Source organism: Salvelinus fontinalis, chromosome 10 (assembly GCF_029448725.1).
Source record: "Salvelinus fontinalis isolate EN_2023a chromosome 10, ASM2944872v1, whole genome shotgun sequence".
Taxonomy (NCBI): domain Eukaryota; kingdom Metazoa; phylum Chordata; class Actinopteri; order Salmoniformes; family Salmonidae; genus Salvelinus; species Salvelinus fontinalis.
Genome location: NC_074674.1, coordinates 3,553,710 through 3,581,528, shown reverse-complemented (window position 1 = coordinate 3,581,528; position 27,819 = coordinate 3,553,710). Strand labels below are relative to the sequence as shown.

Below are 27,819 nucleotides of genomic sequence, written 5' to 3'. Positions count from 1 at the left end.
GCATACCCACACACACACTTGTCATCAACATACACACGTCTTTTAGCCATCGCCGATCCACTTTTCATTTTCCATTTCCATTTATTTTGTCTTTGTTTCCTACACACCTGGTTTCTATTCCCCAATTACATGTTCATTATTTAACCCTCTGTTTCCCACATGTTAGTGTGCGTGTTTATTGATTGTTCATGGCAGTACTTGTCGGCTGGTTATGTTTGCCGGGTTATGTATTTACGGCCATTATTTTTGAGTGACCGGTATACCTTGTACACTCATTTCTGCTCTCCTGCGCCTGATTCACTGCACCAGTTCACCACCACCTGACAGGAATTAAGAAATATAAAAATATTAGGATGTGCAATGTCGGAGTCCAAAGTATACATCTATATATTCTCACTGGGATCTCCCTAGTCTGTGTGGGACAGTAGTGTTTACAGTAGAAGGGGTAGTAGTCGATAAAGTTTCTGTGCTCGCAGTTCCTAGACACACAAACACACAGATGCTTCTCAGCAAAGATACTAAGTATGGTACAGTACGTGTCTGGTATTCACTCCCCTCCTTCACACGCAGTGTATGAAATAACATTACACATCGACTTGATCACCACTCATCATCTCTGCATCATTGGCGTGTAAGAGAGAAAATTGTTTGGTGTGTTTAATACTGTGTGTGTGTGTGTGTGTGTGTGTGTGCACGCGCGCTCGCGCTCGCGCACAAGAGTCTGTGTGAGTCAGAGTGTGTGTTGAGAGAGATTTTCAACAAGGACTAAAGAGCAGCATCTGGAAGTAATCAGCAGCCCCTCCCCATGATGTAACAGCAGTTGTGAGTGTGATTGAGAGCAGAGCCTGAAGGGTTTCAGCAGTGGGCGAGGCCCCTTCCTTCCACTGCCTAACTTTCACTTGTACAAATACACCCCAAACACACAGACAGTACACACACACACATACACACTATCCCTCGGTCCATACTCTGAGAGATGACAGTCGTGAATTTGTTAGTTCATAAGTCACTGTCACTGCTTCTTTGTATCAGTTTAATATGAGTTATGTTATAATTATTATTATATTATTATAATGTTAGCCATATGTATTAGTGTTTGTAGTGTTACCAGGACCATTGTAGTAGCTCTACCTGGTTTATGTCGTTTTTAATGCCCTAAGGGAAACATATAGTGGTCTACATTATTTAGGTGTGAAATAAACAAGGAAAAGCACTGATTAGAGACTTGAGTGATGTGCATAACGTGCTGATGATTTAGTTTTAGACATTGCTCTTTGGACTGCTTTCTCAGTTTGGGTCGATTAGGGGCAGTTCTAAATGTACTGTGGGAAAGAGGGGGGGGGGGGGTCCAAAATAGGGGAGGGGTTGTATAAAAAAATATGTTTTGCTTCACGCACCTACAACCTAACGCTTCAATACAGCCTAAATATTTGTCATTTAACTTTTTAAAGGTATTACATTTTATATATAAACACAACCAGACGCAATGTTTTAATCAGATTAGGCTACTTCAAAAATCTCCTGTAGGCATGCGCACATTCATCCTAAATATCATTCCAGCATACTCAAAATGGCTTTACATTAACCAGGTTTACATCCAACCCTTTTATGCGAGTAAAGTAGTCCTACATTTCGGATAAAACATGTCACGACATCATGGTGTAACGGATGTGAAATGGCTAGCTAGTTAGCGGGTACGCGCTAATAGCGTTTCAATCAGTTACGTCACTTGCTCTGAAACCTAGAAGTAGTGTTTCCCCTTGCTCTGCAAGGGCCGCGGCTTTTGTGGAGCGATGGGTAACGACGCTTCGTGGGTGACTGTTGTTGATGTGTGCAGAGGGTCCCTGGTTCGCACCCGAGGTCGGGGCGAGGGGACGGTCTAAAGTTATACTGTTACAATGGCAAAGCATGCCATTTATCAGGGTAGATTAAATAAATGATGATTAACTTCACAGGGTAGTGAATGTGCACGGTGATGAGCTTGATGCTCCTTTCAATAAATAATGAATCTTATTCTGGTGACATGATGATCAATGATTGGCTGGCATTTGACAAATAAAAATAATCTCACACTTTTGTCTATAATAAATCCTCCTCGTGTAGCATATACCCGTACTGTATCTGTGAGCTGTTGGCTAGACCGCATGTGCCAATAGGTTACCAGAATGTGCATATGTGCAGGCCTAGAGTTAAGAATATGATGGAACCTATTTAACTTTTTTTTTTCGGTGCATGCGAATTTAAAATTTTAAAAAATGATCTGCACTAAGTATTTACACACAATGGAAATAAGTCCCCGACTTTATTGTGCAATCCTGGTCACTTTACAAATATTTATACTGAGTATATATACTGTATGTCTTTTTTACTGACAAATAAAATCAATCAGTTAATCAATCCAAACTGTGCACAAAAACAACGGAAAGTTCAACGACATTAGGAGATTGTCAATCCAAGCCTTTGATACTGGATAGGCCTACAAGGTAGGAAGATATTTTTTGGAAAAGTCGATATATCCACGTTTGTAAACTCGAACTGCCTAGTTAAAAAAGGTTACATTTAAAAAAAAACATTTTTAACTCTCCCTTAGGGTTGGGGTTACAGCATCCCCCGTCACCCACCCCCTTCTCCGCCGTCCCGCCAAAGCCCCCTCCCCAATTTGGCGCGTCTGCGACCACCCAAATCAGATAACCAGACTTGCGCAGTCCCCGGGTTTGGGGCTCCGTCTGAGAATGGGGAGTGTCTGAGGACTCGTCAAGGTAGCAGTGGGAAGCGCCTCTGTCCCTTTGTCATGCTAATCCAAGGCAGAGGAGTTCCGTCCATCACCAACGCTCAACAGTTTGAATGGGACATCACACAAAGGTTAGTTGTCGTCCTCGAAACAAAAACATCTCAGACGTTTTCAAAAGTTGCTCCAGAGAAGATGCGTGTCTGTTTCACCATTCTCCCTCCTCATCTTGCAGGATAATAACTTTTTTAACCAGTCAGTAATCTTTTGCGAACTCCAGTTTGGATTCATTGTTTAATTGTAGGCTATACATGGTTTTATTTGGTTATGTCCAGTTTGTCAAAGAGTTACGCGCAAAATAGTCAATGTTCCTATTTTATTTTAAAGCCATTGAAATACCCGAAGTGCATTTTTGTATGGACTCAGTAGTAGGATATGCCGCACACCTTTTAGGGGACTGTTTAAACTTGAGAGGGTTTAAAGGGGCTCGTGAGTGGCGTAGCAGTCTAAGGCACTGCATCTCAGTGCATCTCAGGCTGTATCACAATCCGGTGGTGATTTGGAGTCCCATAGGGTTGCGCACAATTGGCCCTGCGACGTCAGGGGTAGGCCGTCATTGTAAATCAAAATTTGTTCTTAACTGACTTACCTAGTCAAACAAAGGTTAAATAAATAAAAAAATAGAGCTGTTTGGCCAAGAGTGCGCTTTTCTTAATCATTTTCATATGGTTACACCGTTTCGCCGAAGTGGTTTGGTACTCATTGCACGTTTCCCCGAAGTGGGTTGGTACTCCTTGGGGAAAAATAAACAATAATAGCAATACTCCTACTTATTTCTAAGAATTATGTATTTTGTTTTTTTATGTGATTGGGAGGTAGCATAGATGCATGCAGAGTTCGAGCGGCCTGCGCATTGGTCCCTAATCAGAAGTCGAGCGGCCTGCGCATTGGTCCCGAATCAGAAGTCGAGCGGCCTGCGCATTGGTCCCGAATCAGAAGTTGAGCTGCCTGTGCATTTGTAATGGATGTGAAATGGCTAGCTAGTTAGCGGGTACGCGCTAATAGCGTTTCAATCGGTTACGTCACTTGCTCTGAGACTTGAAGTAGGGTTTCCCCTTGCTCTGCAAAGGCCGAGGCTTTTGTGGAGCGATGGGTAACGACGCTTCGTGGGTGACTGTTATTGGTGTGTGCAGAGGGTCCCTGGTTCGCGCGAGGGGACGGTCTAAAGTTATACTGTTACACATTGGTCCCTACTCAGAAGTCTAGCGGCCTGCGCATTGGTCCCTACTCAGAAGTCGAGCGGCCTGCGCATTGGTCCGTCATTTTTACATCTTTGCTCCAAAATAACCATGTCATTAGTGGTCATTATGTGGTTACTTAATTAGACAAAAAGGGATAGGCTACTATTCTCAGAAGGGGCTGTGAGAGGGGGATTCCCTGAGCCCTGGGTGTTTGATTATCTGAGGTATCACACTGCCATTCTCTGTAGTAGACAGATTAATAATAGAGGATTAAGTTGTTGCGAAAATGTTTTATTAGAACAACTTATTACAGGTCTTATCAGTTAGTAATATACAGCCTACTATATCATTTCACAAAGTAGCCGTAGTTCCAGTGGAAGGCTAGTCATATAACACACACACATTGAGTAGAACCCAAATGTGTAGGAGGACTCTGTGAATTGGGTTTCCCCAATGGTGTGTATATAAAAAAAAAATGCTCTGTCTGGTTTTTGCTCTGCCTCGCTGCCCTGCTGTCTGTGTGATGCTTTAACCCCCCCCCCCTTCTCATATGAGGGAAAGCTGTTTCAGGTGGCCAGAGCAGGGAGAACTAACTAATGCTGATGGATTGTATGTAGCTGACTGTGTAAAAGGATACCCCACTTCCTGAAGAACCATCAGCCTGGCAGAGCAGGAAACCTTGGCTTATCAGACCCAGAAGACTCCGACCCTGAAGTGTGTGTGTGTGTGTGTGCGCGCGTGTGTGTTTAGGGGGAGGGAGTTGTACATCTCTGTCATAGCCCCAGTCTCAGAGGGTAAATATTGCTGAAATCATCACAGTGTCTCAGTGTAGAAGACAGCCCGGATCAATGACATAGATAAAAGAGAAATGGCATATTGATTCAGGGACACAGAGCAGCCTTCTCAGTCGTCAATTCTTTGTCCACAAAAGTGAGGAGAATTTTGTTTCCATCTCAGATACCATTAATGCTGGAGGCTGAATTCTTTTCCTAGGATCTGTTTTCCTACTCTGTAAGGTTTCCTCATTTAGCTCCTCGGCTCCAGAGAGTATGGTTTAGAGAACAGGGTATCTGCAATGTGCTCCATATGCTGCCTGGACTGAGGCATCGTGACAATGTCTTACACTACTGACCTCTACATTAAACAATGTGTTTTACTTGGGAGTTGATGTAATTGGAGAAAACTCAGTAAAGCCCTTTACTCCGAGGTAGAAACATGCTGTTGTGTGTGAGTGTGTGTGTATGGCTGTGTTCAAAATACTCTACAAAGCGCTGTGTGTGTATTTGTGAGAGAGTCAGTTCTGACTGTTGTTTATCCAGGATTCACACTCTGTCTGGGTAAATCCTACTTCTTCCGCTTTAACCACCCTGAGGAGGCCAGACGTATGAAGAGCATGCAGCCCCAGAAGAGTCCTGTCGCCACTATGGGCTACAGCTCAGGTAGGGACCGATCTCTCTCTCGCACAACCTTGAAGACTACACTCTTACCGCTATTTCTCTACATTTCCCAATCCTACTGCTATTCTCCCCTGTTTATCCCCTTTTCCCCTGCATGAGGAACCTCCAGAAGTGCCAAGGTGTCACTGTGATGGCTGTGTGGTAAGGAAGTGGTTCTCAGAGTTCAGAATGTATTCATTCTCTCTCTATCTATCTGTCTCTTTGTCTGCTGGGGGCAAGGGTCATGCTCTGGCTCTGCTTGACTCTACTCTGCTTTACTCAAGTCTGACGGTTATACTCTTCAGCTAAGCGAGTATGTACACAGCCAAAGTCCTTGGGTCAAACTGCCCATGTAAGGTATAAATAAATGGAAGTCCACCACATTCTCCCCTGTCCAGTGTGAGTTTATCCGCTGAGAGAACAAATGACAGCATGTCAGCACAGATAAACAGAGCCTGAGGTCAGCCAGCCCAGGTGGTCTCAGAGCAGAAACTGCACTGCATACTGGGCCGCGGGTGCCGGGTCGGTGGGAGGAAGGGGCGTGCTGACAGAGGTGATTCCTCAGGGTCCAGGCTCTCCCTCAGTGCCAGAAAGTACAAAGGTATTCCGGCCTGTCTCGCTCCGCCAGCATTCTTCCATTTTTAGAAGAAGCTTTCCTTAACCACGGACTGTTTGTTTTGGGCCCAGAACCGTCTGAAGGACGTTCTTCGCTGGTTTCTCCCTCCTTAGTCAGCATACTACAGGGGCTGATCACTGTTTGGTTATTAGATCCCACTCAGGCTGGTTGCCTCAGTCTCTCTCAGCATTTTGGCTTTAGGCTTGAGTATAGGGTGTGTTTTACTGTGCTCCAAGACAGGATCATATATACATATTAATGAGAGTTTGGTTTCTATGCATCTGATGTTTCCACAGACTGTGTAAAGACTGAGCACAGCAATGGCGGCTCAGTGGGTGGCACCATGATGAGAGGCTCCCGATCGAAGGCGGAGCTGCAGGACCTGATGGAGACTCTGCAACGCCGGAAGAGTGCTCTAGAGGCTAGCCTGAGGGCCAGCGCAGAGTCTACCCGTACCTACCTCAGCCTGCCCCCTACCAGCACCCTGTCCCCCACTCCCCCCAGGAGTGCCGAGCGCCCCCCCTCCTCCAGAGGCCTCCCCTACATGACCAGCAGTAGCATGCCCCCCTCCCCTCGCCAGGGTGAGCGTCCTCTCAGCCCCAAACTGCCATACACCCGCTCACGCCACCAATCACAGGACAGCCTGCTCCTCTCTAGCTCCTCTGACAGTCATCGCCCAAATGTAGCCAGTTCTCTCCTGTCCATGTGGAATGGTTCCTCTTCCTATGGGGAGCCTGCACCCAGTCCTCCTCAGGGCCACAGTGGGGCGGCCAGCATGCCCTCCAGCCCTCGTCTAGGCCGCAGGTTCTATGCCCAGGGCCGGAACGGGGACAACGGTATGGACCCTGCACCACGTCAGAGGAAGTACTCTACAGGGTCACTCAACGGCCTGGGCTCTACCCACAGCCGCTCTCTACCCCGCCTCCACCGGTCGGCAGACTCCGCAGCCCTGTCCCTGCCCCCACGCCGCTCCATGGGCTCCCACAGAGGGGAGAAGGGTTCTGTGTCCCTGTCCTCCAAAACGAGGCGCAGCCTGTCTCCTCTGGAGCGGCCGCCAGACGTAACAGTGCTAGCAACGGCCAGCGTACCGGGTACTCCCCGCAGGGCTAGTCTGGCCTCTCTGGCCTCTCTGGGCTGTGAACTGGAGCATGGGGGCCTGCGGGGCTCCTCACCCTGCCTGGACCTGGGCCTGGGGGAGAGGAGGCAGTCCTTTGGGAAGGGGGGGCTGGGGCTGAGATCAAGAAGAGGCAGCATCAGCTCTCTGAATGGGAAGGAGGAGCTTACAGACTACCACAAGCACCAGAGAGACGAGAGGCTCAGAGAACAGGAGGTGCAGAGACTGGTGAGATAAACACAGCCTTAGATCAATCATTTTACTTGTTGTCTAATGCACTTTATTCATTATTATTAAACCTTTTTTATTATTATGTCATTATTATTATTATTATTATTATTATCCTGCCTTTATTCTTCAGTCTAGAGTCTACTACTCTAGCAGGCTCTGATTGTGTGACTTCGACACCTGGTTTCATTCTGCTAGTTTGTCTGGTCCCGTCTCTTTACTAGGGACTGTTATGAATACATGAAAGTGCTTATAGTGCTTTGATTTCAGCTTTTATTTCTTGAGAAGGCTAATTGGATGTTCTGGGCTGGCTAGTTGTCATCATGTTTCATTGACTGAACACACTCTCACACTCCTGCTGTAAAGAGATGGAACACACGGAGCGGTGTGCCATGAACCAGTTGGTCAGACTGTTGGTCAGACTGTTGCTCAGACTGTTGGTCAGACTGGTTAAGACTCATTTGAACTTTGTGTTCCTCGGAAAATCACTTGATTACATTTGAAATGTGGTTTCTCTGGTTTTATTGTGTTTCTATGGGTAGTTTATAGGTTGTTTGATTGGGCTTTTGGGTGATGACATGATCCCATTGTGTTGACAAAAGACTGTAAATAGATGAAAATACCCATCTATGAAACAATTGGATCCCAATAGCACAGTCTGAGTCTAATGAGTAGTACATTGGCAATAATATGTGACTGTGTTAACCACTGGTCCTCTTCCTGTAATGTGTGACTGTGTTAACCACTGGTCCTCTTCCTGTAATGTGTGACTGTGTTAACCACTGGTCCTCTTCCTGTAATATGTGACTGTGTTAACCACTGGTCCTCTTCCTGTAATGTGTGACTGTGTTAACCACTGGTCCTCTTCCTGTAATGTGTGACTGTGTTAACCACTGGTCCTCTTCCTGTAATGTGTGACTGTGTTAATCACTGGTCCTCTCCCTGTAATGAGGGACTGTGTTAACCACTGGTCCTCTCCCTGTAATGTGTGACTGTGTTAACCACTGGTCCTCTTAATGTAATGTGTGACTGTGTTAACCACTGGTCCTCTCCCTGTAATGAGGGACTGTGTTAACCACTGGTCCTCTTCCTGTAATGTGTGACTGTGTTAACCACTGGTCCTCTCCCTGTAATGTGTGACTGTGTTAACAACTGGTCCTCTTAATGTAATGTGGGACTGTGTTAACAACTGGTCCTCTTAATGTAATGTGTGACTGTGTTAACCACTGGTCCTCTTAATTTAATGTGTGACTGTGTTAACCACTGGTCCTCTCCCTGTAATGTGTGACTGTGTTAACCACTGGTCCTCTTAATGTAATGTGTGACTGTGTTAACCACTGGTCCTCTTAATTTAATGTGTGACTGTGTTAACCACTGGTCATCTTCCTGTAATGTGTGACTGTGTTAACCACTGGTCCTCTTAATGTACTGTGTGACCGTGTTAACCACTGGTCCTCTTAATGTAATGTGTGACTGTGTTAACCACTGGTCCTCTCCCTGTAATTTGTGACTGTGTTAATCACTGGTCCTCTTCCTGTAATGTGTGACTGTGTTAATCACTGGTCCTCTCCCTGTAATGTGTGACTGTGTTAACCACTGGTCCTCTCCCTGTAATGTGTGACTGTGTTAACCACTGGTCCTCTCCCTGTAATGTGTGACTGTGTTAACCACTGGTCCTCTTAATGTAATGTGTGACTGTGTTAACCAATGGTCCTCTTAATGTAATGTGTGACTGTGTTAATCACTGGTCCTCTCCCTGTAATGTGTGACTGTGTTAACCACTGGTCCTCTTAATGTAATGTGTGACTGTGTTAACCACTGGTCCTCTTAATGTAATGTGTGACTGTGTTAACCACTGGTCCTCTTAATGTAATGTGTGACTGTGTTAACCACTGGTCCTCTTAATGTAATGTGTGACTGTGTTAACCACTGGTCCTCTTAATGTAATGTGTGACTGTGTTAACCACTGGTCCTCTTCCTGTAATGAGGGACTGTGTTAACCACTGGTCCTCTTAATGTAATGTGTGACTGTGTTAACCACTGGTCCTCTTAATGTAATGTGTAACTGTGTTAACCACTGGTCCTCTCCCTGTAATGTGTGACAGTGTTAACCACTGGTCCTCTTCCTGTAATGAGGGACTGTGTTAACCACTGGTCGTCTTCCTGTAATGTGTGACTGTGTTAACCACTGGTCCTCTTAATGTAATGTGTGACCGTGTTAACCACTGGTCCTCTTAATGTAATGTGTAACTGTGTTAACCACTGGTCCTCTTAATGTAATGTGTGACTGTGTTAACCACTGGTCCTCTCCCTGTAATGTGTGACTGTGTTAACCACTGGTCCTCTTAATGTAATGTGTGACTGTGTTAACCACTGGTCGTCTTCCTGTAATGTGTGACTGTGTTAACCACTGGTCCTCTTAATGTAGTGTGTGACTGTGTTAACCACTGGTCCTCTCCCTGTAATGTGTGACTGTGTTAACCACTGGTCCTCTCCCTGTAATGTGTGACTGTGTTAACCACTGGTCCTCTTAATGTAATGTGTGACTGTGTTAACCACTGGTCCTCTTAATGTAATGTGTGACTGTGTTAACCACTGGTCCTCTTAATGTAATGTGTGACTGTGTTAACCACTGGTCCTCTCCCTGTAATGTGTGACTGTGTTAACCACTGGTCCTCTCCCTGTAATGTGGGACTGTGTTAACCACTGGTCGTCTTCCTGTAATGTGTGACTGTGTTAACAACTGGTCATCTCCCTGTAATGTGTGACAGTGTTAATCACTGGTCCTCTTCCTGTAATGTGTGACTGTGTTAACCACTGGTCCTCTTAATGTAATGTGTGACTGTGTTTAATCACTGGTCATCTTCCTGTAATGTGTGACTGTGTTAATCACTGGTCCTCTTAATGTAATGTGTGACTGTGTTAACCACTGGTCCTCTCCCTGTAATGTGTGACTGTGTTAACCACTGGTCCTCTTCCTGTATAGTGTGACTGTGTTAAACACTGGTCCTCTTCCTGTAATGTGTGACTGTGTTAACCACTGGTCCTCTCCCTGTAATGTGTGACTGTGTTAATCACTGGTCCTCTCCCTGTAATTTGTGACTTTGTTAACCACTGGTCCTCTCCCTGTAATGTGTGACTGTGTTAACCACTGGTCCTCTCCCTGTAATGTGTGACTGTGTTAACCACTGGTCCTCTCCCTGTAATGTGTGACTGTGTTAATCACTGGTCATCTCCCTGTAATATGTGACAGTGTTAATCACTGGTCATCTCCCTGTAATGTGTGACTGTGTTAACCACTGGTCCTCTCCCTGTAATGTGTGACTGTGTTAATCACTGGTCCTCTCCCTGTAATGTGTGACTGTGTTAACCACTGGTCCTCTTAATGTAATGTGTGACTGTGTTAACCACTGGTCCTCTTAATGTAATGTGGGACTGTGTTAACCACTGGTCCTCTCCCTGTAATGTGTGACTGTGTTAACCACTGGTCCTCTTAATGTAATGTGTGACTGTGTTAACCACTGGTCCTCTCCCTGTAATGTGTGACTGTGTTAACCACTGGTCCTCTCCCTGTAATGTGTGACTGTGTTAACCACTGGTCCTCTCCCTGTAATGTGGGTCTGTGTTAACCACTGATTGTCTTCCTGTAATGTGTGACTGTGTTAACCACTGGTCCTCTTAATGTAATGTGTGACTGTGTTAACCACTGGTCCTCTTAATGTAATGTGTGACAGTGTTAACCACTGGTCTTCTTAATGTAATGTGTGACTGTGTTAACCACTGGTCCTCTCCCTGTAATGTGTGACTGTGTTAACCACTGGTCCTCTTAATGTAATGTGTGACTGTTAATCACTGGTCCTCTCCCTGAAATGTGTGACTGTTAATCACTGGTCCTCTCCCTGTAATGAGGGACTGTGTTAATCACTGGTCCTCTCCCTGTAATGAGGGACTGTGTTAACCACTGGTCCTCTTAATGTAATGTGTGACAGTGTTAACCACTGGTCCTCTTAATGTAATGTGTGACTGTGTTAACCACTGGTCGTCTTCCTGTAATGTGTGACTGTGTTAACCACTGGTCGTCTTAATTTAATGTGTGACTGTGTTAACCACTGGTCGTCTTCCTGTAATGTGTGACTGTGTTAACCACTGGTCCTCTTAATGTAATGTGTGACTGTGTTAATCACTGGTCCTCTTAATTTAATGTGTGACTGTGTTAATCACTGGTCCTCTCCCTGTAATGTGTGACTGTGTTAACCACTGGTCCTCTTAATGTAATGTGTGACTGTGTTAACCACTGGTCCTCTCCCTGTAATGTGTGACTGTGTTAACCACTGGTCATCTTAATGTAATGTGTGACTGTGTTAACCACTGGTCATCTTAATGTAATGTGTGACTGTGTTAACCACTGGTCCTCTTAATGTAATGTGTGACTGTGTTAACCACTGGTCCTCTTCCTGTAATGTGTGACTGTGTTAACCACTGGTCCTCTCCCTGTAATGTGTGACTGTGTTAATCACTGGTCCTCTTCCTGTAATGTGTGACTGTGTTAATCATTGGTCCTCTTCCTGTAATGTGTGACTGTGTTTAATCACTGGTCATCTTCCTGTAATGTGTGACTGTATTAATCACTGGTCCTCTTAATGTAATGTGTGACTGTGTTAACCACTGGTCCTCTCCCTGTAATGTGTGACTGTGTTAACCACTGGTCCTCTTCCTGTATAGTGTGACTGTGTTAAACACTGGTCCTCTTCCTGTAATGTGTGACTGTGTTAACCACTGGTCCTCTCCCTGTAATGTGTGACTGTGTTAATCACTGTTCCTCTCCCTGTAATTTGTGACTTTGTTAACCACTGGTCCTCTCCCTGTAATGTGTGACTGTGTTAACCACTGGTCCTCTCCCTGTAATGTGTGACTGTGTTAACCACTGGTCCTCTCCTTGTAATGTGTGACTGTGTTAATCACTGGTCATCTCCCTGTAATGTGTGACTGTGTTAATCACTGGTCATCTCCCTGTAATGTGTGACTGTGTTAACCACTGGTCCTCTCCCTGTAATGTGTGACTGTGTAAATCACTGGTCCTCTCCCTGTAATGTGTGACTGTGTTAACCACTGGTCCTCTTAATGTAATGTGTGACTGTGTTAACCACTGGTCCTCTTAATGTAATGTGTGACTGTGTTAACCACTGGTCCTCTTAATGTAATGTGTGACTGTGTTAACCACTGGTCCTCTCCCTGTAATGTGTGACTGTGTTAACCACTGGTCCTCTTAATGTAATGTGTGACTGTGTTAACCACTGGTCCTCTCCCTGTAATGTGTGACTGTGTTAACCACTGGTCCTCTCCCTGTAATGTGTGACTGTGTTAACCACTGGTCCTCTCCCTGTAATGTGTGACTGTGTTAACCACTGGTCCTCTCCCTGTAATGTGTGACTGTGTTAACCACTGGTCCTCTCCCTGTAATGTGTGACAGTGTTAACCACTGGTCCTCTTAATGTAATGTGTGACTGTGTTAACCACTGGTTGTCTTCCTGTAATGTGTGACTGTGTTAACCACTGGTCCTCTTAATTTAATGTGTGACTGTGTTAACCACTGGTCGTCTTCCTGTAATGTGTGACTGTGTTAACCACTGGTCCTCTTAATGTAATGTGTGACTGTGTTAACCACTGGTCCTCTTAATGTAATGTGTGACTGTGTTAACCACTGGTCATCTTCCTGTAATGTGTGACTGTGTTAACCACTGGTCCTCTTAATGTAATGTGTGACTGTGTTAACCACTGGTCCTCTTAATGTAATGTGTGACTGTGTTAACCACTGGTCCTCTTCCTGTAATGTGTGACTGTGTTAACCACTGGTCCTCTTAATGTAATGTGTGACTGTGTTAATCACTGGTCATCTCCCTGCAATGTGTGACTGTGTTAACCACTGGTCCTCTCCCTGTAATGTGTGACTGTGTTAATCACTGGTCACCCCCCTATAATGTGTGACTGTGTTAATCACTGGTCATCTCCCTGTAATGTGTGACTGTGTTAACCACTGGTCCTCTCCCTGTAATGTGTGACTGTGTTAATCACTGGTCCTCTCCCTGTAATGTGTGACTGTGTTAACCACTGGTCCTCTTAATGTAATGTGTGACTGTCTTAACCACTGGTCCTCTTAATGTAATGTGTGACTGTGTTAACCACTGGTCCTCTTAATGTAATGTGTGACTGTGTTAACCACTGGTCCTCTCCCTGTAATGTGTGACTGTGTTAACCACTGGTCCTCTTAATGTAATGTGTGACTGTGTTAACCACTGGTCCTCGTAATGTAATGTGTGACTGTTAATCACTGGTCCTCTCCCTGTAATGTGTGACTGTTAATCACTGGTCCTCTCCCTGTAATGTGTGACTGTGTTAACCACTGGTCGTCTTCCTGTAATGTGTGACTGTGTTAACCACTGGTCCTCTTAATGTAATGTGTGACTGTGTTAACCACTGGTCATCTCCCTGTAATGTGTGACTGTGTTAACCACTGGTCCTCTCCCTGTAATGTGTGACTGTGTTAACCACTGGTCCTCTCCCTGTAATGTGTGACTGTGTTAACCACTGGTCCTCTTAATGTAATGTGTGACTGTGTCAACCACTGGTCCTCTTAATGTAATGTGTGACTGTGTTAACCAATGGTCCTCTTAATGTAATGTGTGACTGTGTTAACCACTGGTCGTCTTCCTGTAATGTGTGACTTTGTTAACCACTGGTCCTCTTAATGTAATGTGTGACTGTGTTAACCACTGGTCCTCTCCCTGTAATGTGGGACTGTGTTAACCACTGGTCGTCTTCCTGTAATGTGTGACCGTGTTAACCACTGGTCCTCTTCCTGTAATGAGGGACTGTGTTAACCACTGGTCCTCTTAATGTAATGTGTGACTGTGTTAACCACTGGTCGTCTTCCTGTAATGTGTGACTGTGTTAACCACTGGTCCTCTTAATGTAATGTGTGACTGTGTTAACCACTGGTCCTCTCCCTGTAATGTGGGACTGTGTTAACCACTGGTCGTCTTCCTGTAATGTGTGACCGTGTTAACCACTGGTCCTCTTAATGTAATGTGTGACCGTGTTAACCACTGGTCCTCTTAATGTAATGTGTGACTTTGTTAACCACTGGTCCTCTTAATGTAATGTGTGACTGTGTTAACCACTGGTCCTCTTAATGTAATGTGTGACTGTGTTAACCACTGGTCGTCTTCCTGTAATGTGTGACTGTGTTAACCACTGGTCCTCTTAATGTAATGTGTGACTGTGTTAACCACTGGTCCTCTTAATGTAATGTGTGACTGTGTTAACCACTGGTCGTCTTCCTGTAATGTGTGACTGTGTTAACCACTGGTCCTCTTAATGTAATGTGTGACTGTGTTAACCACTGGTCCTCTTCCTGTAATGAGGGACTGTGTTAACCACTGGTCCTCTCCCTGTAATGAGGGACTGTGTTAACCACTGGTCCTCTTAATGTAATGTGTGACCGTGTTAACCACTGGTCCTCTTAATGTAATGTGTGACTGTGTTAACCACTGGTCCTCTTCCTGTAATGTGTGACTGTGTTAACCACTGGTCCTCTTCCTGTAATGTGTGACTGTGTTAACCACTGGTCCTCTCCCTGTAATGTGTATAGGAGCACCAGCGGCTGGAGACCATCCTGAGCCTGTGTACTGAGCTGGGCCGGGAACAGGGCGGCTCGGCCGTCTCCGACCTGCAGAAGATCAACAAGGAGCTGGAGAAGCTGCAGGAGTCTGATGATGAGTCAGTGTTCTCCGACTCCCCCGGCAGTGGCACCGCTCCGGAAAACGGCTTTGGCACCAAAGCCCGAGAGTACCAGCTGGCTGAGGAGCGGCGGGTCCGCCAGCGCCGCCACAGCGGGCACAGAGAGGCCAGGGATGCCAGGGCCCAGTCACCTGCTGTCAGCCTGCGCAGCATTGTCCCCTCACCCTCCCCTCACCACAGAGCCAGGGTAAGTCCTGGTGACATGTCTAACATTGTCTTGAGACCCGAGGTCTTTCATCGCTAACTCTTTCAACATCAAACAAGCACATCATCTTAGGCAGCCAAACATGTGGGTGCACACATACTCACAGTAGAACATGGGTGGGAAAAGTATGAAATGAAAGAAGGAATTCCCCTTACCTAGGGGCTTGTTGTTGATAATTACAGGGTTAGGGAGGGATTTATCAAAGCATCTGCATGACACAGTAACTCATTCCGACATAGCTGTGTGTGTTCCCCCATGACAGAGTTGGTGTGAATGTAGAGGAAACTATGCAGAGCAGTGGGGGTTGAGGTATCAGTGTTGTTAAAGATATACACAATTCTTACACACAGAGTACACCTCCAACGGAGCCCCAGTATGTCACGAGGAACTCAGTCTCTCTGCACCTAACCCCAGTCTCAGTCCCAGAGCCACTGTTACAGTTCTAGAGGTGCTGTAAAACTGTGGCATTTTCCACTCTAGAACTGTAATGACTTGGTGTGTTTAGTTTTAATGGAGGAGTTCTCTGGGGAATACAGTTACAACCACTCAGACTTTCTGAAAGGAAGGGGAACAGGAAATTACTTTTTCCTCAGTAGAATAACTGTGCGCACTCGTGTGCTGTGTGTAAGATGTTTTGTTAATATTAAAGTACTTATAATACCCGGTACCTACTTTGTAGCTGATATGAATATTTATACCATTACAACAGATAATCATACAAGCTTTGTGTATTTGGAAAATAAAATATGTTGGGGCCTACTTTACTACTTTCATTTGGTACCCAACTACAAGATGAATATTATATTTAATTCCATGTAGAGAATACATTTCCACTATAATTTGTTACAGCTGTGTCAGAGTCCCATTAAATACATTAGTTATTGAACCTTCCAATCCAATCTCTTCTTCCATCTCATATTCCTAAATCCCGGGCAGTGGAACAGTGGAGCAGCCAGTCAGATACTGCCTCTGAAACAGCCCATTAATCCCAGGACTGCTGAGATATGATAGAGGTTGTGATGTGTCAGATACAGTGTGTGCCCGGATGTGTGTGGATTAGATCAGGGGCTGATGACTGGAGCTGATGTTGACTCTCTGGTGGCAGCAGGGCTCTCTTACTGATAGGAGATCATTGAGGCTTGTGCAGTAGACTCCTTGTGAGACAGTAGAGTATTAACCCAGTCCCTGTTCTCCTGAGGGACCTGAATCTCTGCTGCATTACAGACACATGGAAGGGGCATTACTCCCCCTCAGTATCGCTGACAGCAATCTGAGGCAGCTCCATCTAGCCAATGTACTATTAGCTACAAATCAGAAGGTTGTTAAGAAAACATAAAAACATGTACCATAGCTTTAAATGAGGCATGATCCTGTAGTGGACCATATCGTGTTTAAGACATGACATCATCACAGTGTTGACAGTAACACACATTGTGAGTAGATAGCGGGGAGTTTAGGCTGGGTTTCTGTAAAACACTCTGTGACAACTGCTGATGTAAAAAGAGCTTTATACAATACATTTGATTGCTTGATTGATTGCTTGATAGTTTATATTGGTTGATTGATTGATTGATAGTTTGTAGGCCCATGGACTGATGATGGCTCTGTAATATCACCAGCAGCAGGCTACGGAGGATGTGCATCTGAAACAGGAAGTGACGCGTATCGAGGAAGAGAGGATCCAGGTGCTGAACAACATAGAAGAGTTGGAGCAGAAGATCAAAGACCTGGACAACCAGATGGAGGAATCCATCAGAGAGGTATGCAGCACAACACAGTACCACACAACACAACATAGCACAACAGAGCACAGCACGGGAGAGTGAATGGAGGGAGCTTCACCCATGCTGTGTGCTATGTGTGTGTGTGTCAGTGGGGGTTGACATGTGTGTGTTTATGAGTTGGGATACTTTGTGGAGTTAGGAAATGAGTGTTTACAGTGGCTGGGTAATGACAGTAGTGGGGGAGGGGGGGGGCGTTTTGGTCCATCTGTGCCTGGCTTTGGGGAGCTAACAATACTGATTTTAAGCTGTGTGTGTGTGTGTGTGTGTGTGTGTGTGTGTGTGTGTGTGTGTGTGTGTGTGTGTGTGTGTGTGTGTGTGTGTGTGTGTGTGCGTGCGTGCGTGCGTGCGTGCGTGCGTGCGTGCGTGCGTGTGTGTGGTGCAGATGGAGGTGGAGCGGGCTCTGCTGGAGGGGGAGCAGGACTCTGAGATGGCCCTGTTACATAGGGAGAAGGAGGTACTGGACCAACTCAATGAGAAGATTAGCAGCATTGACAAGACTGTCCTCACAGACAAGTCCCAGGTAACAGCAGCAGACATGTTGTCCATCTCTGTGAGTTGGATGCCATTGCTTTCAGACACAGGGAATGTGAGGCGGAGAGGGGGAGGGAGAGACATACGGTCAGGGTACGTGTGGGAGTTGGGGTTTCAGTGGTGAGAATTTGAGTTGGAGGAATCTACAGTCCAGCCCACGGGTCTGAATACAGTAGGGCAGGCCCTCTTTTCTGCTGCCTCCTTGGTTCCTCCTTTACCTTCACTAACACTCTCTTTCCTTGCTCTCAGTCTTTGCTGTGTTGTGGGTGATAGTGTGTTCTTACACGCACGCATGTGTGTGCTCTTTTATACGTGTGTGTTCGTGTGTCCTCACTGCTGTGCAGCTCAAAGCCCTGCTCGATGTTGAGAGGGTAAAGGTAGAGTAGTTGGAGGAGCTTGTCTCTGACCAGAGGACCCAGCTGGACACCTGTCCCGAGGCGCTAACTCCTAACTGATCCCTCATGCTCCTCAGTTAGTATGGCTGCCTTTCTTCCACTAAAGTGCTTCAGCTTCCCTCTCTGGCTGCCCCTTCTCCGCCTCTCTGGCTGCCACTCCTTCCGCCTCTCTGGTTGCCCCTCCTCCTCCTGTCTAACTTCTCCTCCTCTCTGGCTGCCCCTCCTCCTGTCTAACTTCTCCTCCTCTCTGCCTGCCCCTCCTCCTCCTCTCTGGCTGCCCCTCCTCCTCCTCTCTGGTTGCCCCTCCTCCTATCTGGCTGCCCCTCCTCCTCCTCTCTGGTTGCCCCTCCTCCTCCTATCTGGCTGCTCCTCCTCCTCCTCTCTGGTTGCCCCTCCTCCTCCTATCTGGCTGCCCCTCCCCCTTCTCTCTGGCTGCCACTCCTCCTCCTATCTGGCTGCCCCTCCTCCTCCTATCTGGCTGCCCCTCCTCCTTCTCTCTGGCTGCCACTCCTCCTCCTCTCTAACTGCTCTTCCTCTCTGGCTGGCCCCTCCTCCTCCTAACTGCCCCCCCCCCTGCTCCTTGTAATCACCATGGGTTTTCCTTTCTGTTCTGTTTCTGTGGTGCACATAGAGTCCTCCTCTTTGGCTCTTCTCTCCCTTTTATAGATGTCCTCATATCCTCCCTGTCTCACTCAGACAGCTCCCTTCTTGTCCCTGGTTTCACTTGATGGCCTTTCTGTTATGGTTCAGACAGAGATGGTCAAATCAAATCAAATGTTATTGGTCACATACACATTTTTTGCAGATATTATTGCGGGTGTAGCAAAATGCTTGTGTTCCTAGCTCCAACAGTGCAGTGGTATCTAAATATTCACAATAATACACACAAATCTAAAAGTAAATGAATTGAATTAAGAAATATAGAAATATTTGGATGAGCAATGTCGGAGTGGCATTGACTAAAATACAGTACAAAAGATAGTGACTAGTGTTCCATTATTAAAGTGACTATGTACATAGGGCAGCAGCCTCTATGGTGCAGGGCTGAGTAACCGGGTGGTAACCGCCTAGTGATGGCTATTTAACAGTCTGATGGCATTGAGATAGAAGCTGTATTTCAGTCTCTCAGTCCCAGCTTTGATACACCTGTACTGACCTACGGATGATAGCGGAGTGAACAGGCCGTGGCTCGGGTGGTTGATGTCCTTGATGATCTTTTTGGCCTTCCTGTGACATCGTGTCCTGGAGGGCAGGCCAGTCCCAGCTTTGATACACCTGACCCTGGTGATGCGTTGGGCAGACCGCACCACCCCCGTCAGGAAGTCCAGGACCAAGTTGCACAGGGTGGGGTTCAGACCCTATTGGTGTGGTAAGCAAATTGAAGTGGGTCTAGGGTGTCAGGTAAGGTAGAGATGATATGATCCTTACCTAGCCTCTCAAAACACTTCATGATGACAGAAGTGAGTGCTACGGGGCGATAGTCATTTAGTTCAGTTACCTTTGCTTTCTTGGGTACAGGAAGAATCGTGGACATCTTGAAGCAAGTGGGGACGGCAGACTGGGATAGGGAGAGATCGAATATGTCCGTAAACACTCCAGCCAGCTGGTCTGCGCATGCTCTGAGGATGTGGCTAGGGATGCCGTCTGGGCCGGCAGCCTTACGAGGGTTAATGTTGGCCACGGAGAAGGAGAGCCCACAGTCCTTGGTAGCGGGCCGTGTTGGTGGCACTGTGTTATCCTCAAAGCGAGCAAAGAAGGTGTTTAGCTTGTCCTGGAGCAAGACGTTGGTGTCTGCAATGTGGATGGTTTTCCCTTTGTAATCCGTGATTCTCTGTAGACCCTGCCACGTAGGTCTTGTGTCTGAGCCGTTGAATTGCGACACTTTTTCTCTGGACTCACGTTTTGCCTGTTTGATTGCCTTACAGGGGGAATAACTACACTGTTTGTATTCTACCATATTCCCAGTCACCTTGCCATGGTTAAATGCGGTCGTTCACACTTTCAGTTTTGCGTGAATGCTGCCATCTATCCACGGTTTCTGGTTTGGGTAGGTTTTAATAGTCACAGTGGGAACAACATCCTCTATACACTTTCTGATTAACTCAGTCACCATGTCCGTGTATACGTCAATGTTATTCTCAGAGGCTACCCAGAACATATCCCAGTCCGTGTGATCAAACCAATCTTGAAGCATGGATTCCAATTGGTCAGACCAGCAGTGAATATACCTTAGCGCGGGTGCTTCCTGTTTGAGTTTCTGCCTACAGGAAGGGAAGAGCAAAATGGAGTTGTGATCTGATTTGCTGAAGGGAGGGTGGGGGAGTGCCTTGTAGGCATTTCGAAAAGGGGAGTAGCAGTGGTTCCATCCAAGAATGGAAAGTGCAGTGACATGAAGTATGTGCTAAGAAGGAGATTGTAGGTTGTTGTTAGCTAGCTAAGGAATTTTATTGGCATTACAGGATAATGGGAGCTCATTATTGTGATCTATTTGTCTGTAAAATGTCAATGTATTTGTCTGTCTGTGAGTTTGAATCCTCCACACAAGGACCCACTCAAAGCCAGTGCATTCTCAACCTTAAATGATGTGCGTGTGTATATGTGTGTGTGTGTGTGTGTGTGTGTGTGTGTGTGTGTGTGCTGTTTGTCAGGATGTTGAGGTGCTGGAGGCGGAGAGGAAGCGTTTTGAGGACCTGGAGTTCCAGCAGCTGGAAAGAGAGAGTGGTCAGGACGAGGGGAAGGAGGGTCAGACCCAGCAACTACTCCGAGAGATAGCAGATTACCAGCGTAGTACTGTCACACGCAAGGAGAGACTCCTGACCCTGAAGAAGCAGTCTACACAGATTACTCAGCAGTCTCAGCGAGAGAAGGACAGCTTCCTGAAAGAGAAGAACAACCTGCTCCTGATGGTTCAGAGGGTAAGAAGGTTTTTGTGTACTGGTTCTGTGTTGTATCTGTATACCTTTACCGTTGTTTGACTGACAGTCTGTGTGTCTCTAGGAGAGGGAGAACCTGGCTTCTCTGGAGAGGAAGTATGCTGAACTGACTGGAGGGCAGACCTTCCCTAACAACCCTGTTGCCATGAAGGAGGTATGATGTACAATACACTACTCACAGTGCATATGTCTGGCCAGCAGATGGCAGCTGTCTGTACTAAGAGCCTCACGGTGCATGACTGAAATTCCTGACAACAGAGGAGGTTCCTTTCTGAAAAATCTCCCATTTTCTATGAATGGAAGACTTTTATCGTTTCCATGTTTCTTTTTTTTTTAAACAATTTTTTTTGCGTTCAATTCCAACATACAGGTACTGCACGGATTTTTGTTGAAAGATAAGACACATAAGCAAAAGCAACAAATACATACAAGAAAAAACAACAACAACAAAACATTTAAAATAATAAAAAAATGGCACTAGCAAGACACACCACACCCCGAGTGGGTTGGGTTATGTACATACTTTGAAGGAATCAGTTCATATATACATGTATAGTCCATAAAGAGTAAGGGATCATTGATCAGACACAATCTCTAGTCCCACTGAATCTCCATGTTCACTGTTAGTAATGACCACGTGTCCACAAATTGATCTTGCTTTAATCTTAATCTAAATGTGATTTTTTTTCTGTATATTGTTCTTATAATTGCCACTCTTGCCATTTTTTAATTGCCATTTTTCTGGGGCCATTTTTTAACCTTTCACGAGTATCTACCCCGGATCCAGGAGCACCCCCCCCCCCCCCCCACACTGATTAGCATCGCTATCACAATTAAATAGTAGCATCTAAATATCATTAAATCACAAGTCCAAGACACCTAATGAAAGATACAGATCTTGTGAATAAAGTCACCATTTCAGATTTTTAAAATGTTTTACAGGGAAGACACAATATGTAAATCTATTAGCTAAACACGTTAGCAAAAAACAACATTTTTCTTGTCCACCATTTTCTCTCAACACCAGTAGCTATCACCAATTCGGCTAAACTAAGATATTGATAGCCACTAACCAAGAAAAAAACTCAACAGATGACAGTCTGATAACATATTTATGGTATAGGATAGGTTTTGTTAGAAAAATGTGCATATTTCAGGTATAAATCATAGTTTGCCATTGCAGCCAGGATCACAAATCTCACCAAAGCTCCTAGAATTACTATAGACAGCAACGTGTATTACCAATTTACTCATCATAAAACATTTCTTAAAAATACACAGCACATAGCAATGGACAGACACAGATCTTGTGAATTCAGACAACATTTCAGATTTTCTAAGTGTTTTACGGCGAAAACACAATAAATCGTTATATTAGCATACCACATACGCAAACGTTACCCGAGCACTGATTCTAGCCAAAGAGAGCGATATCATATCATCGCCAACATATATTAATTTTTTCACTAACCTTCTCAGAATCCTTCAGATGACACTCCTGTAACATCATATTACAACATACATATACAGTTTGTTCGAAAATGTGCATATTTAGCCATAAAAAAACGTGGTTATACAATGAAAATAGTAGCAAAACAAGCCTGGAATTGTCGGTCGCCATCTTTGAGTGATCTAGTTTAATCAATAGCTAATCATATACTTGACTAAAAAATACAGGGTTGACAGGAATCGAAAGACAAATTAGTTCTTAATGCAATCGCTGATTTACATTTTTTAAATTATCCCTACTTTTCAATACAGGTTGCGCCAAGCGAAGCTATAGCAAACAAGATGGCGACATAAACGTTTAACATTTATCGACAGAAACACGATTTATCATCATAAATTGTTCTTACTGTGAGCTGTTCTTCCATCAGAATCTTGGGCAAAGAATCCTTTCTTGGGTCTAATCTTCTTTTGGTCGAAAGATGTCCACTTGTCCGTCGAAATGCCCACTAACGTACGACCGGGAGCCCGAAATGTGCCCAGCGCGTCAAAGTGCACAACAAAGCAATGCCTCAAAATCAAACTAAAAGGATATAAATTGCTATACAACGGTTCAAATTAACTACCTTATGATGTTTTTAACTCATATAAAGAGTAGAAACATGACCGGAGAAATATTACTGCCTACACTAATGCTTGGAAAAATTGCAGGTCGGTGTCCACCGCGCGCCCGGTGCATCTGGAAAAGAGTTCCTACCTACAGGTTTTTTCCATTTATAGTGGCTGTGATTGCGCAATCGATACCGTTCAAAGCGTCATCACGTAAAGGCATCCAGGGGAAGACGTAAGCAGTGTCCGTATCCTCATAGCAATAACAGTGGCCTTTAAACTGACTCCAGATCAGGGGCCAAAATGTGTGAAATCTGACTCCATGTCAGGGAAATTGCTGTAGAATGAATTCTGTTCCACTCAGAGACAAAATTCCAATGCCTATAGAAACTAGAGACTGTTTTCTATCCAATAATAGTAATAATATGCATATTGTACGATCAAGAATTGAGTAGGAAGCCGTTTCATCTGTAGAGACAATTATGCTAATTTGAAACAGCACCCCCTATAGTCGCAAGAAGTTAATTGCCATTTTTCTGGGGCCATTTTTTAATTGCCATTTTTCTGGGGCCATTTTTTAAGTGCCATTTTTCTGGGGCCATTCTTTAATTGCAATTCTTTCTGGGGCCATTATTTAATTGCCATTCTTTCTGGGACCATCTTAATGCAGAGCTTTTTTAGCTGCAATGAAAAGTATTTGTAACAAATATCATTTCTTCCTTTCTAACACCATGTCCGACTTGGATCCAAGAATGGCTAACATGGGATCTGTGGGTTCTGAAAAAAACTACTCTTTCCCACTGATCCCCTCCATGAATTTGCATTGGTAACTTTATGAGCTTCAGAGAATATATCTAACCATGTCTCTTCACTTAAAACTGGATGAAGTTCACCTTACCTCCTTTGTCTAATAATCAATGTGTTATCTTGTTTCATGGCTGATAAAGCACTGTATAAGTTAGTTGTCTGTTTTCTGTATTGTTCCATGTCCGTGGGGGTGCCTTGTAACCTTATCCAGTTTTGGTGTTTGGATAGAAAGCTTCGTACTTGTAGATACCTGAAGAAGTCTGACCTTGGTATATTAAACTCAGAGCTCAGCCTTTCAAATTATTTTAGAGTACACTTTTCATATAATTGGACGTATTGAAGTTTCAAATGTGCCCAGTTTCTAAAACCTGTGTCTAATTGTAGTGGCTTAAAACCCTTCATATGTACAATGGGTGATAACGCTGAGATTCCTGTTGAAAACTAGCTGCGTCTCTTTCCGTTCTTTTTATGTGGTTCCTGCCCATTTTCCACAACTCACTCAATATATTTTCCTCAGTGAATGGGAGTACAGGCAGAGGGACCAAAGTAAAGTCTGACTTTTCTATTTCCAGCCATCTTGTACCTGCAGCTTCAGACATTCTGTCATGGCCCTAAATTGGGTTGCAAGCCAGTAATGTTTCAGATTGGGGAGTGCACATCCTCCCTGTTTTAATTTAATGTTTAATTTTTATTGTAGTACTTTATATCTGACCCTGGGATGTCGTCCCTGCCAGATACATCTGCAGATGAATTTGTCTAATAGCACAAACAGATTTTGGTGGTCAAAGTGGAAGTGTTTGAAAGGGGAACAATAATCTAGGTAATACGTTCATTCGAATTGATTCTACACTTCCCGATAGGGTGAGGGGCAGCACAGACCAGAAGTCCAGATCTCCTTTGATTCTATCTATCAGCTTGGTGTAGTTGGCTTTGTATAACTTATCATGATCAGCAGCTATAGTATTTCCTAGATATGTGATAGCTTCATTTGACTACTTAAAAGAGAACAATGTTTTTATATAGGGGGTGATATGTGTATTTAAGGCCAGTGCTTCCGTTTTATTAACATTCATATTGTACCTGGAGTAACTGCCAAATTGATTTAAGACGTTCTATTAGCTTTGGGACAGACTTCACAGGATCAGACATAGCAGACTTATACTACAACATCATCAGCGTACAATGATATTTTATGCATTTCATCCCCAACCTTTATTCCTTTAACATGTTGATGTATCTGTTCTGGTCTGTGCAGCACTTTCGCTTTCTAGAGGAGAGGAGGCGGGGCAGTAAGGAGAACTCCTCCCACCTCAGTGACACTCTTCCCCGTAAGAGGAGCCAGCAGGCCCTCAGTCACTGCAGCAGCTCTACCCTGGGCCGCAGCCTGTCCCCTAAGGTGAGCATGGGGGACCAACCTCCCCTCCCTGGGCCGCAGCCTGTCCCCTAAGGTGAGCATGGGGGACCAACCTCATCTCCCTGGGCCGCAACCTGTCCCCTAAGGTGAGCATGGGGGACACACCTCACCTCCCTGGGCCGCAGCCTGTCCCCTAATGTGAGCATGGGGGACACACCTCACCTCCCTGGGCCGCAGCCTGTCCCCTAAGGGGAGCATAGGCAACCAACCTCCTTTTCCTGGGGGCAGCTTGTTCCCTAAGGTGAGCATGGGGGACCAACCTCCCCTCCCTGGGCCGCAGCCTGTCCCCTAAGGGGAGCATAGGCAACCAACCTCCACTTCCTGGGGGCAGCCTGTTCCCTAAGGTGAGCATGGGGGACCAATCTCACCTCCCTGGGCCGCAGCCTGTCCCCTAAGGTGAGCATGGGGGACCAACCTCACCTCCCTGGGCTGCAGCCTGTCCCCTAATGTGAGCATGGGGGAGCCAGACCAACCTCCTCTTCCTGGGGGCAGCCTGTCCCCCAAGGTGAGCATTTGGGGAACCAGATCAACCTCTCCTCCCTGGGGCGTGCTGGGCAGAGGACAACCACAGGGGTTAGATCAGCAGTGCACAACTCTAGTCCCTCAGGACCTTAATTTCTCTAAATGTAATCATTAATTGATAATGCCTTTGAATCCCAGAGTCCCCGCATCTGATTACTGGAGCATTGGGTTAGAGAGACACTTACCCGGTCATCTCACTCTCTGTTGTGTCCGTCTGTCTACTCTGCAGTCCCACCTGCCCCTGTCCCAGAGCTCCAGCTGTGGTAGTATCATCCCCCGGGGCTTCTCTATCTCTCCCAGAGTTCTGGAAACTCGACGCCTGCTCAAGGGTGAGCAAAAACAGTTTTTTGTTTTGTGAACTTATGTGCATGTCTGGGCATACTTCAATTTGTATTTTCTTTTTATGATTATGACCTATTGTCTAGAAGTTCAATATTAGTTGTCCGTAGCTTATGGCTGCCTACACCATAACCCCACCACCACCATGGGGCACTCTGTTCACAACGTTGACATCAGCAAACCACTCACCCACACGACGCCATTCGCCCAGTACAGTTGAAACCGGGATTAATCCGGGAAGAGCACACTCAAAGAAACGGGAAGTGCGAGTGACTATCGAAGGTGAGCATTTTCCCACTGAAGTCAGTTACGACGCCGAACTGCAGTCAGGTCAAGACCCTGGTGAGGAGGATGAGCACGCAGATGAGCTTCCCTGAGACAGTTTCTGACAGTTTGTGCAGAAATTCTTCGCTTGTGCAAACCTACAGTTTCATCAGCTGTCCGGGTGGCTGGTTTAAGACGATCCCGCAGGTGAAGAAACCGGATGTGGAGGTCCTGGGCTGACATGGTTACACATGGTCTGTAGTTGTCGGGCCGGTTGGACGCACTGCCAAATTCTCTAAAACGACGTCAGAGGCGGCTTATGGTAGAGACATGAACATTACATTCCTGCAGTCAGCATGCCAATTGCACTCTCCCTCAAAACTTGAGACATCTGTGGCATTGTGTTGTGTGACAAAACTGCACATTTTAGAGTGGCCAGCACAAGATGCACCTGTGTAATGATCATGCTGTTTCATGATATGCCACACCTGTCAGGTGGATGGATTATCTTGGCAATGGAGAAATACTGACTAACAGGGATGTAAACACATTTGTGCACAACATTTTAGAGAAATAAGCTTTTTGTACAAATGGAACATTTCTGGGATCTTTTATTTCAACTCATGAAACATGGGACCAACACTTAACATGTTCCGTTTATAGTTCCGTATATATATCTCATTATCTCTCTGTCTCTCTCTAGCTTTTCTCTAATCATTCATGGATTCCCTGCCTCTCTCCGTACCTGCTGCCTGTTTCTCACGGCATGCTAGCTACATGCTGCAGAGATAGACATTCATAGCTTTTCCTTTCTTGAGTGGTCAATATTGCATGTCAGTCTGTTAGTTAACATGGACTGCCACAGGGCATCTTTCCCCCAGTGTCCATTAGCATCGGTCTGAGCAGGAAAGACATATTCAGCTATACTCTGATAGTATCTCAAGCAGAAGTAACTAGAGCCTTTGGAAACAGGTCTGAGGGGGTTGAATGACCATGCCCATTTCAGTGTTGGAGGGGAATATACTATTTGTGTATCAGCAATGCCCTCTGACCAACTGAAAATAAGTTGGGACAGTTAACCAGCAACAAACATTTTAAAATGTTTAATCTAATCTGATAAAACGCTTCATAAAGAGTATGTCTGTCTGTGTGTCCTTCTGTCTCTCAGCAGGCCATAGCCACCTGTACATGAGTGAGAACAGACAGAGACTGGTTGACCTGTGTAGCAGGACCGTGTCTGAGTCCAATGTCTTCCTGGACCCCTTCCACTACGCAGACAATGGCCATGGCTTTGACACGCTCAGTATGGACAGCTCTGACAGCATGGAGACCAGCATCTCTGCCTGCTCCCCAGACAACATCTCCAGGTGATAGAGATAACTGTAGGACCATTGTTCAAGTAGAACAATG

At 45.5% G+C, this 27,819-nt stretch overlaps 1 protein-coding gene across 4 annotated transcripts in view; it reads left to right on the top strand.

Moving 5' to 3' along the window:
- LOC129863409 (pleckstrin homology-like domain family B member 2) overlaps window positions 1–27,819 on the top strand; it is a 38,179-nt gene that overhangs the window by 3,268 nt on the left and 7,092 nt on the right. Inside the window, exons 1-11 of one of the 4 annotated variants that reach the window (XM_055935378.1) lie at window positions 2,699–2,862; window positions 5,289–5,408; window positions 6,318–7,363; window positions 15,012–15,347; window positions 16,985–17,125; window positions 17,532–17,669; window positions 20,724–20,990; window positions 21,073–21,162; window positions 25,126–25,266; window positions 26,036–26,135; window positions 27,578–27,776. In XM_055935378.1, the coding sequence (XP_055791353.1) occupies window positions 5,354–5,408; window positions 6,318–7,363; window positions 15,012–15,347; window positions 16,985–17,125; window positions 17,532–17,669; window positions 20,724–20,990; window positions 21,073–21,162; window positions 25,126–25,266; window positions 26,036–26,135; window positions 27,578–27,776 (2,513 nt within the window). In that variant the 5' untranslated portion in view covers window positions 2,699–2,862; window positions 5,289–5,353. Of the gene's footprint in view, window positions 1–2,698; window positions 2,863–5,288; window positions 5,409–6,317; window positions 7,364–15,011; window positions 15,348–16,984; window positions 17,126–17,531; window positions 17,670–20,723; window positions 20,991–21,072; window positions 21,163–25,125; window positions 25,267–26,035; window positions 26,136–27,577; window positions 27,777–27,819 lie in introns of those variants that run through there. The other 3 variants (XM_055935377.1, XM_055935376.1, XM_055935375.1) reach the window with 3 other exon arrangements.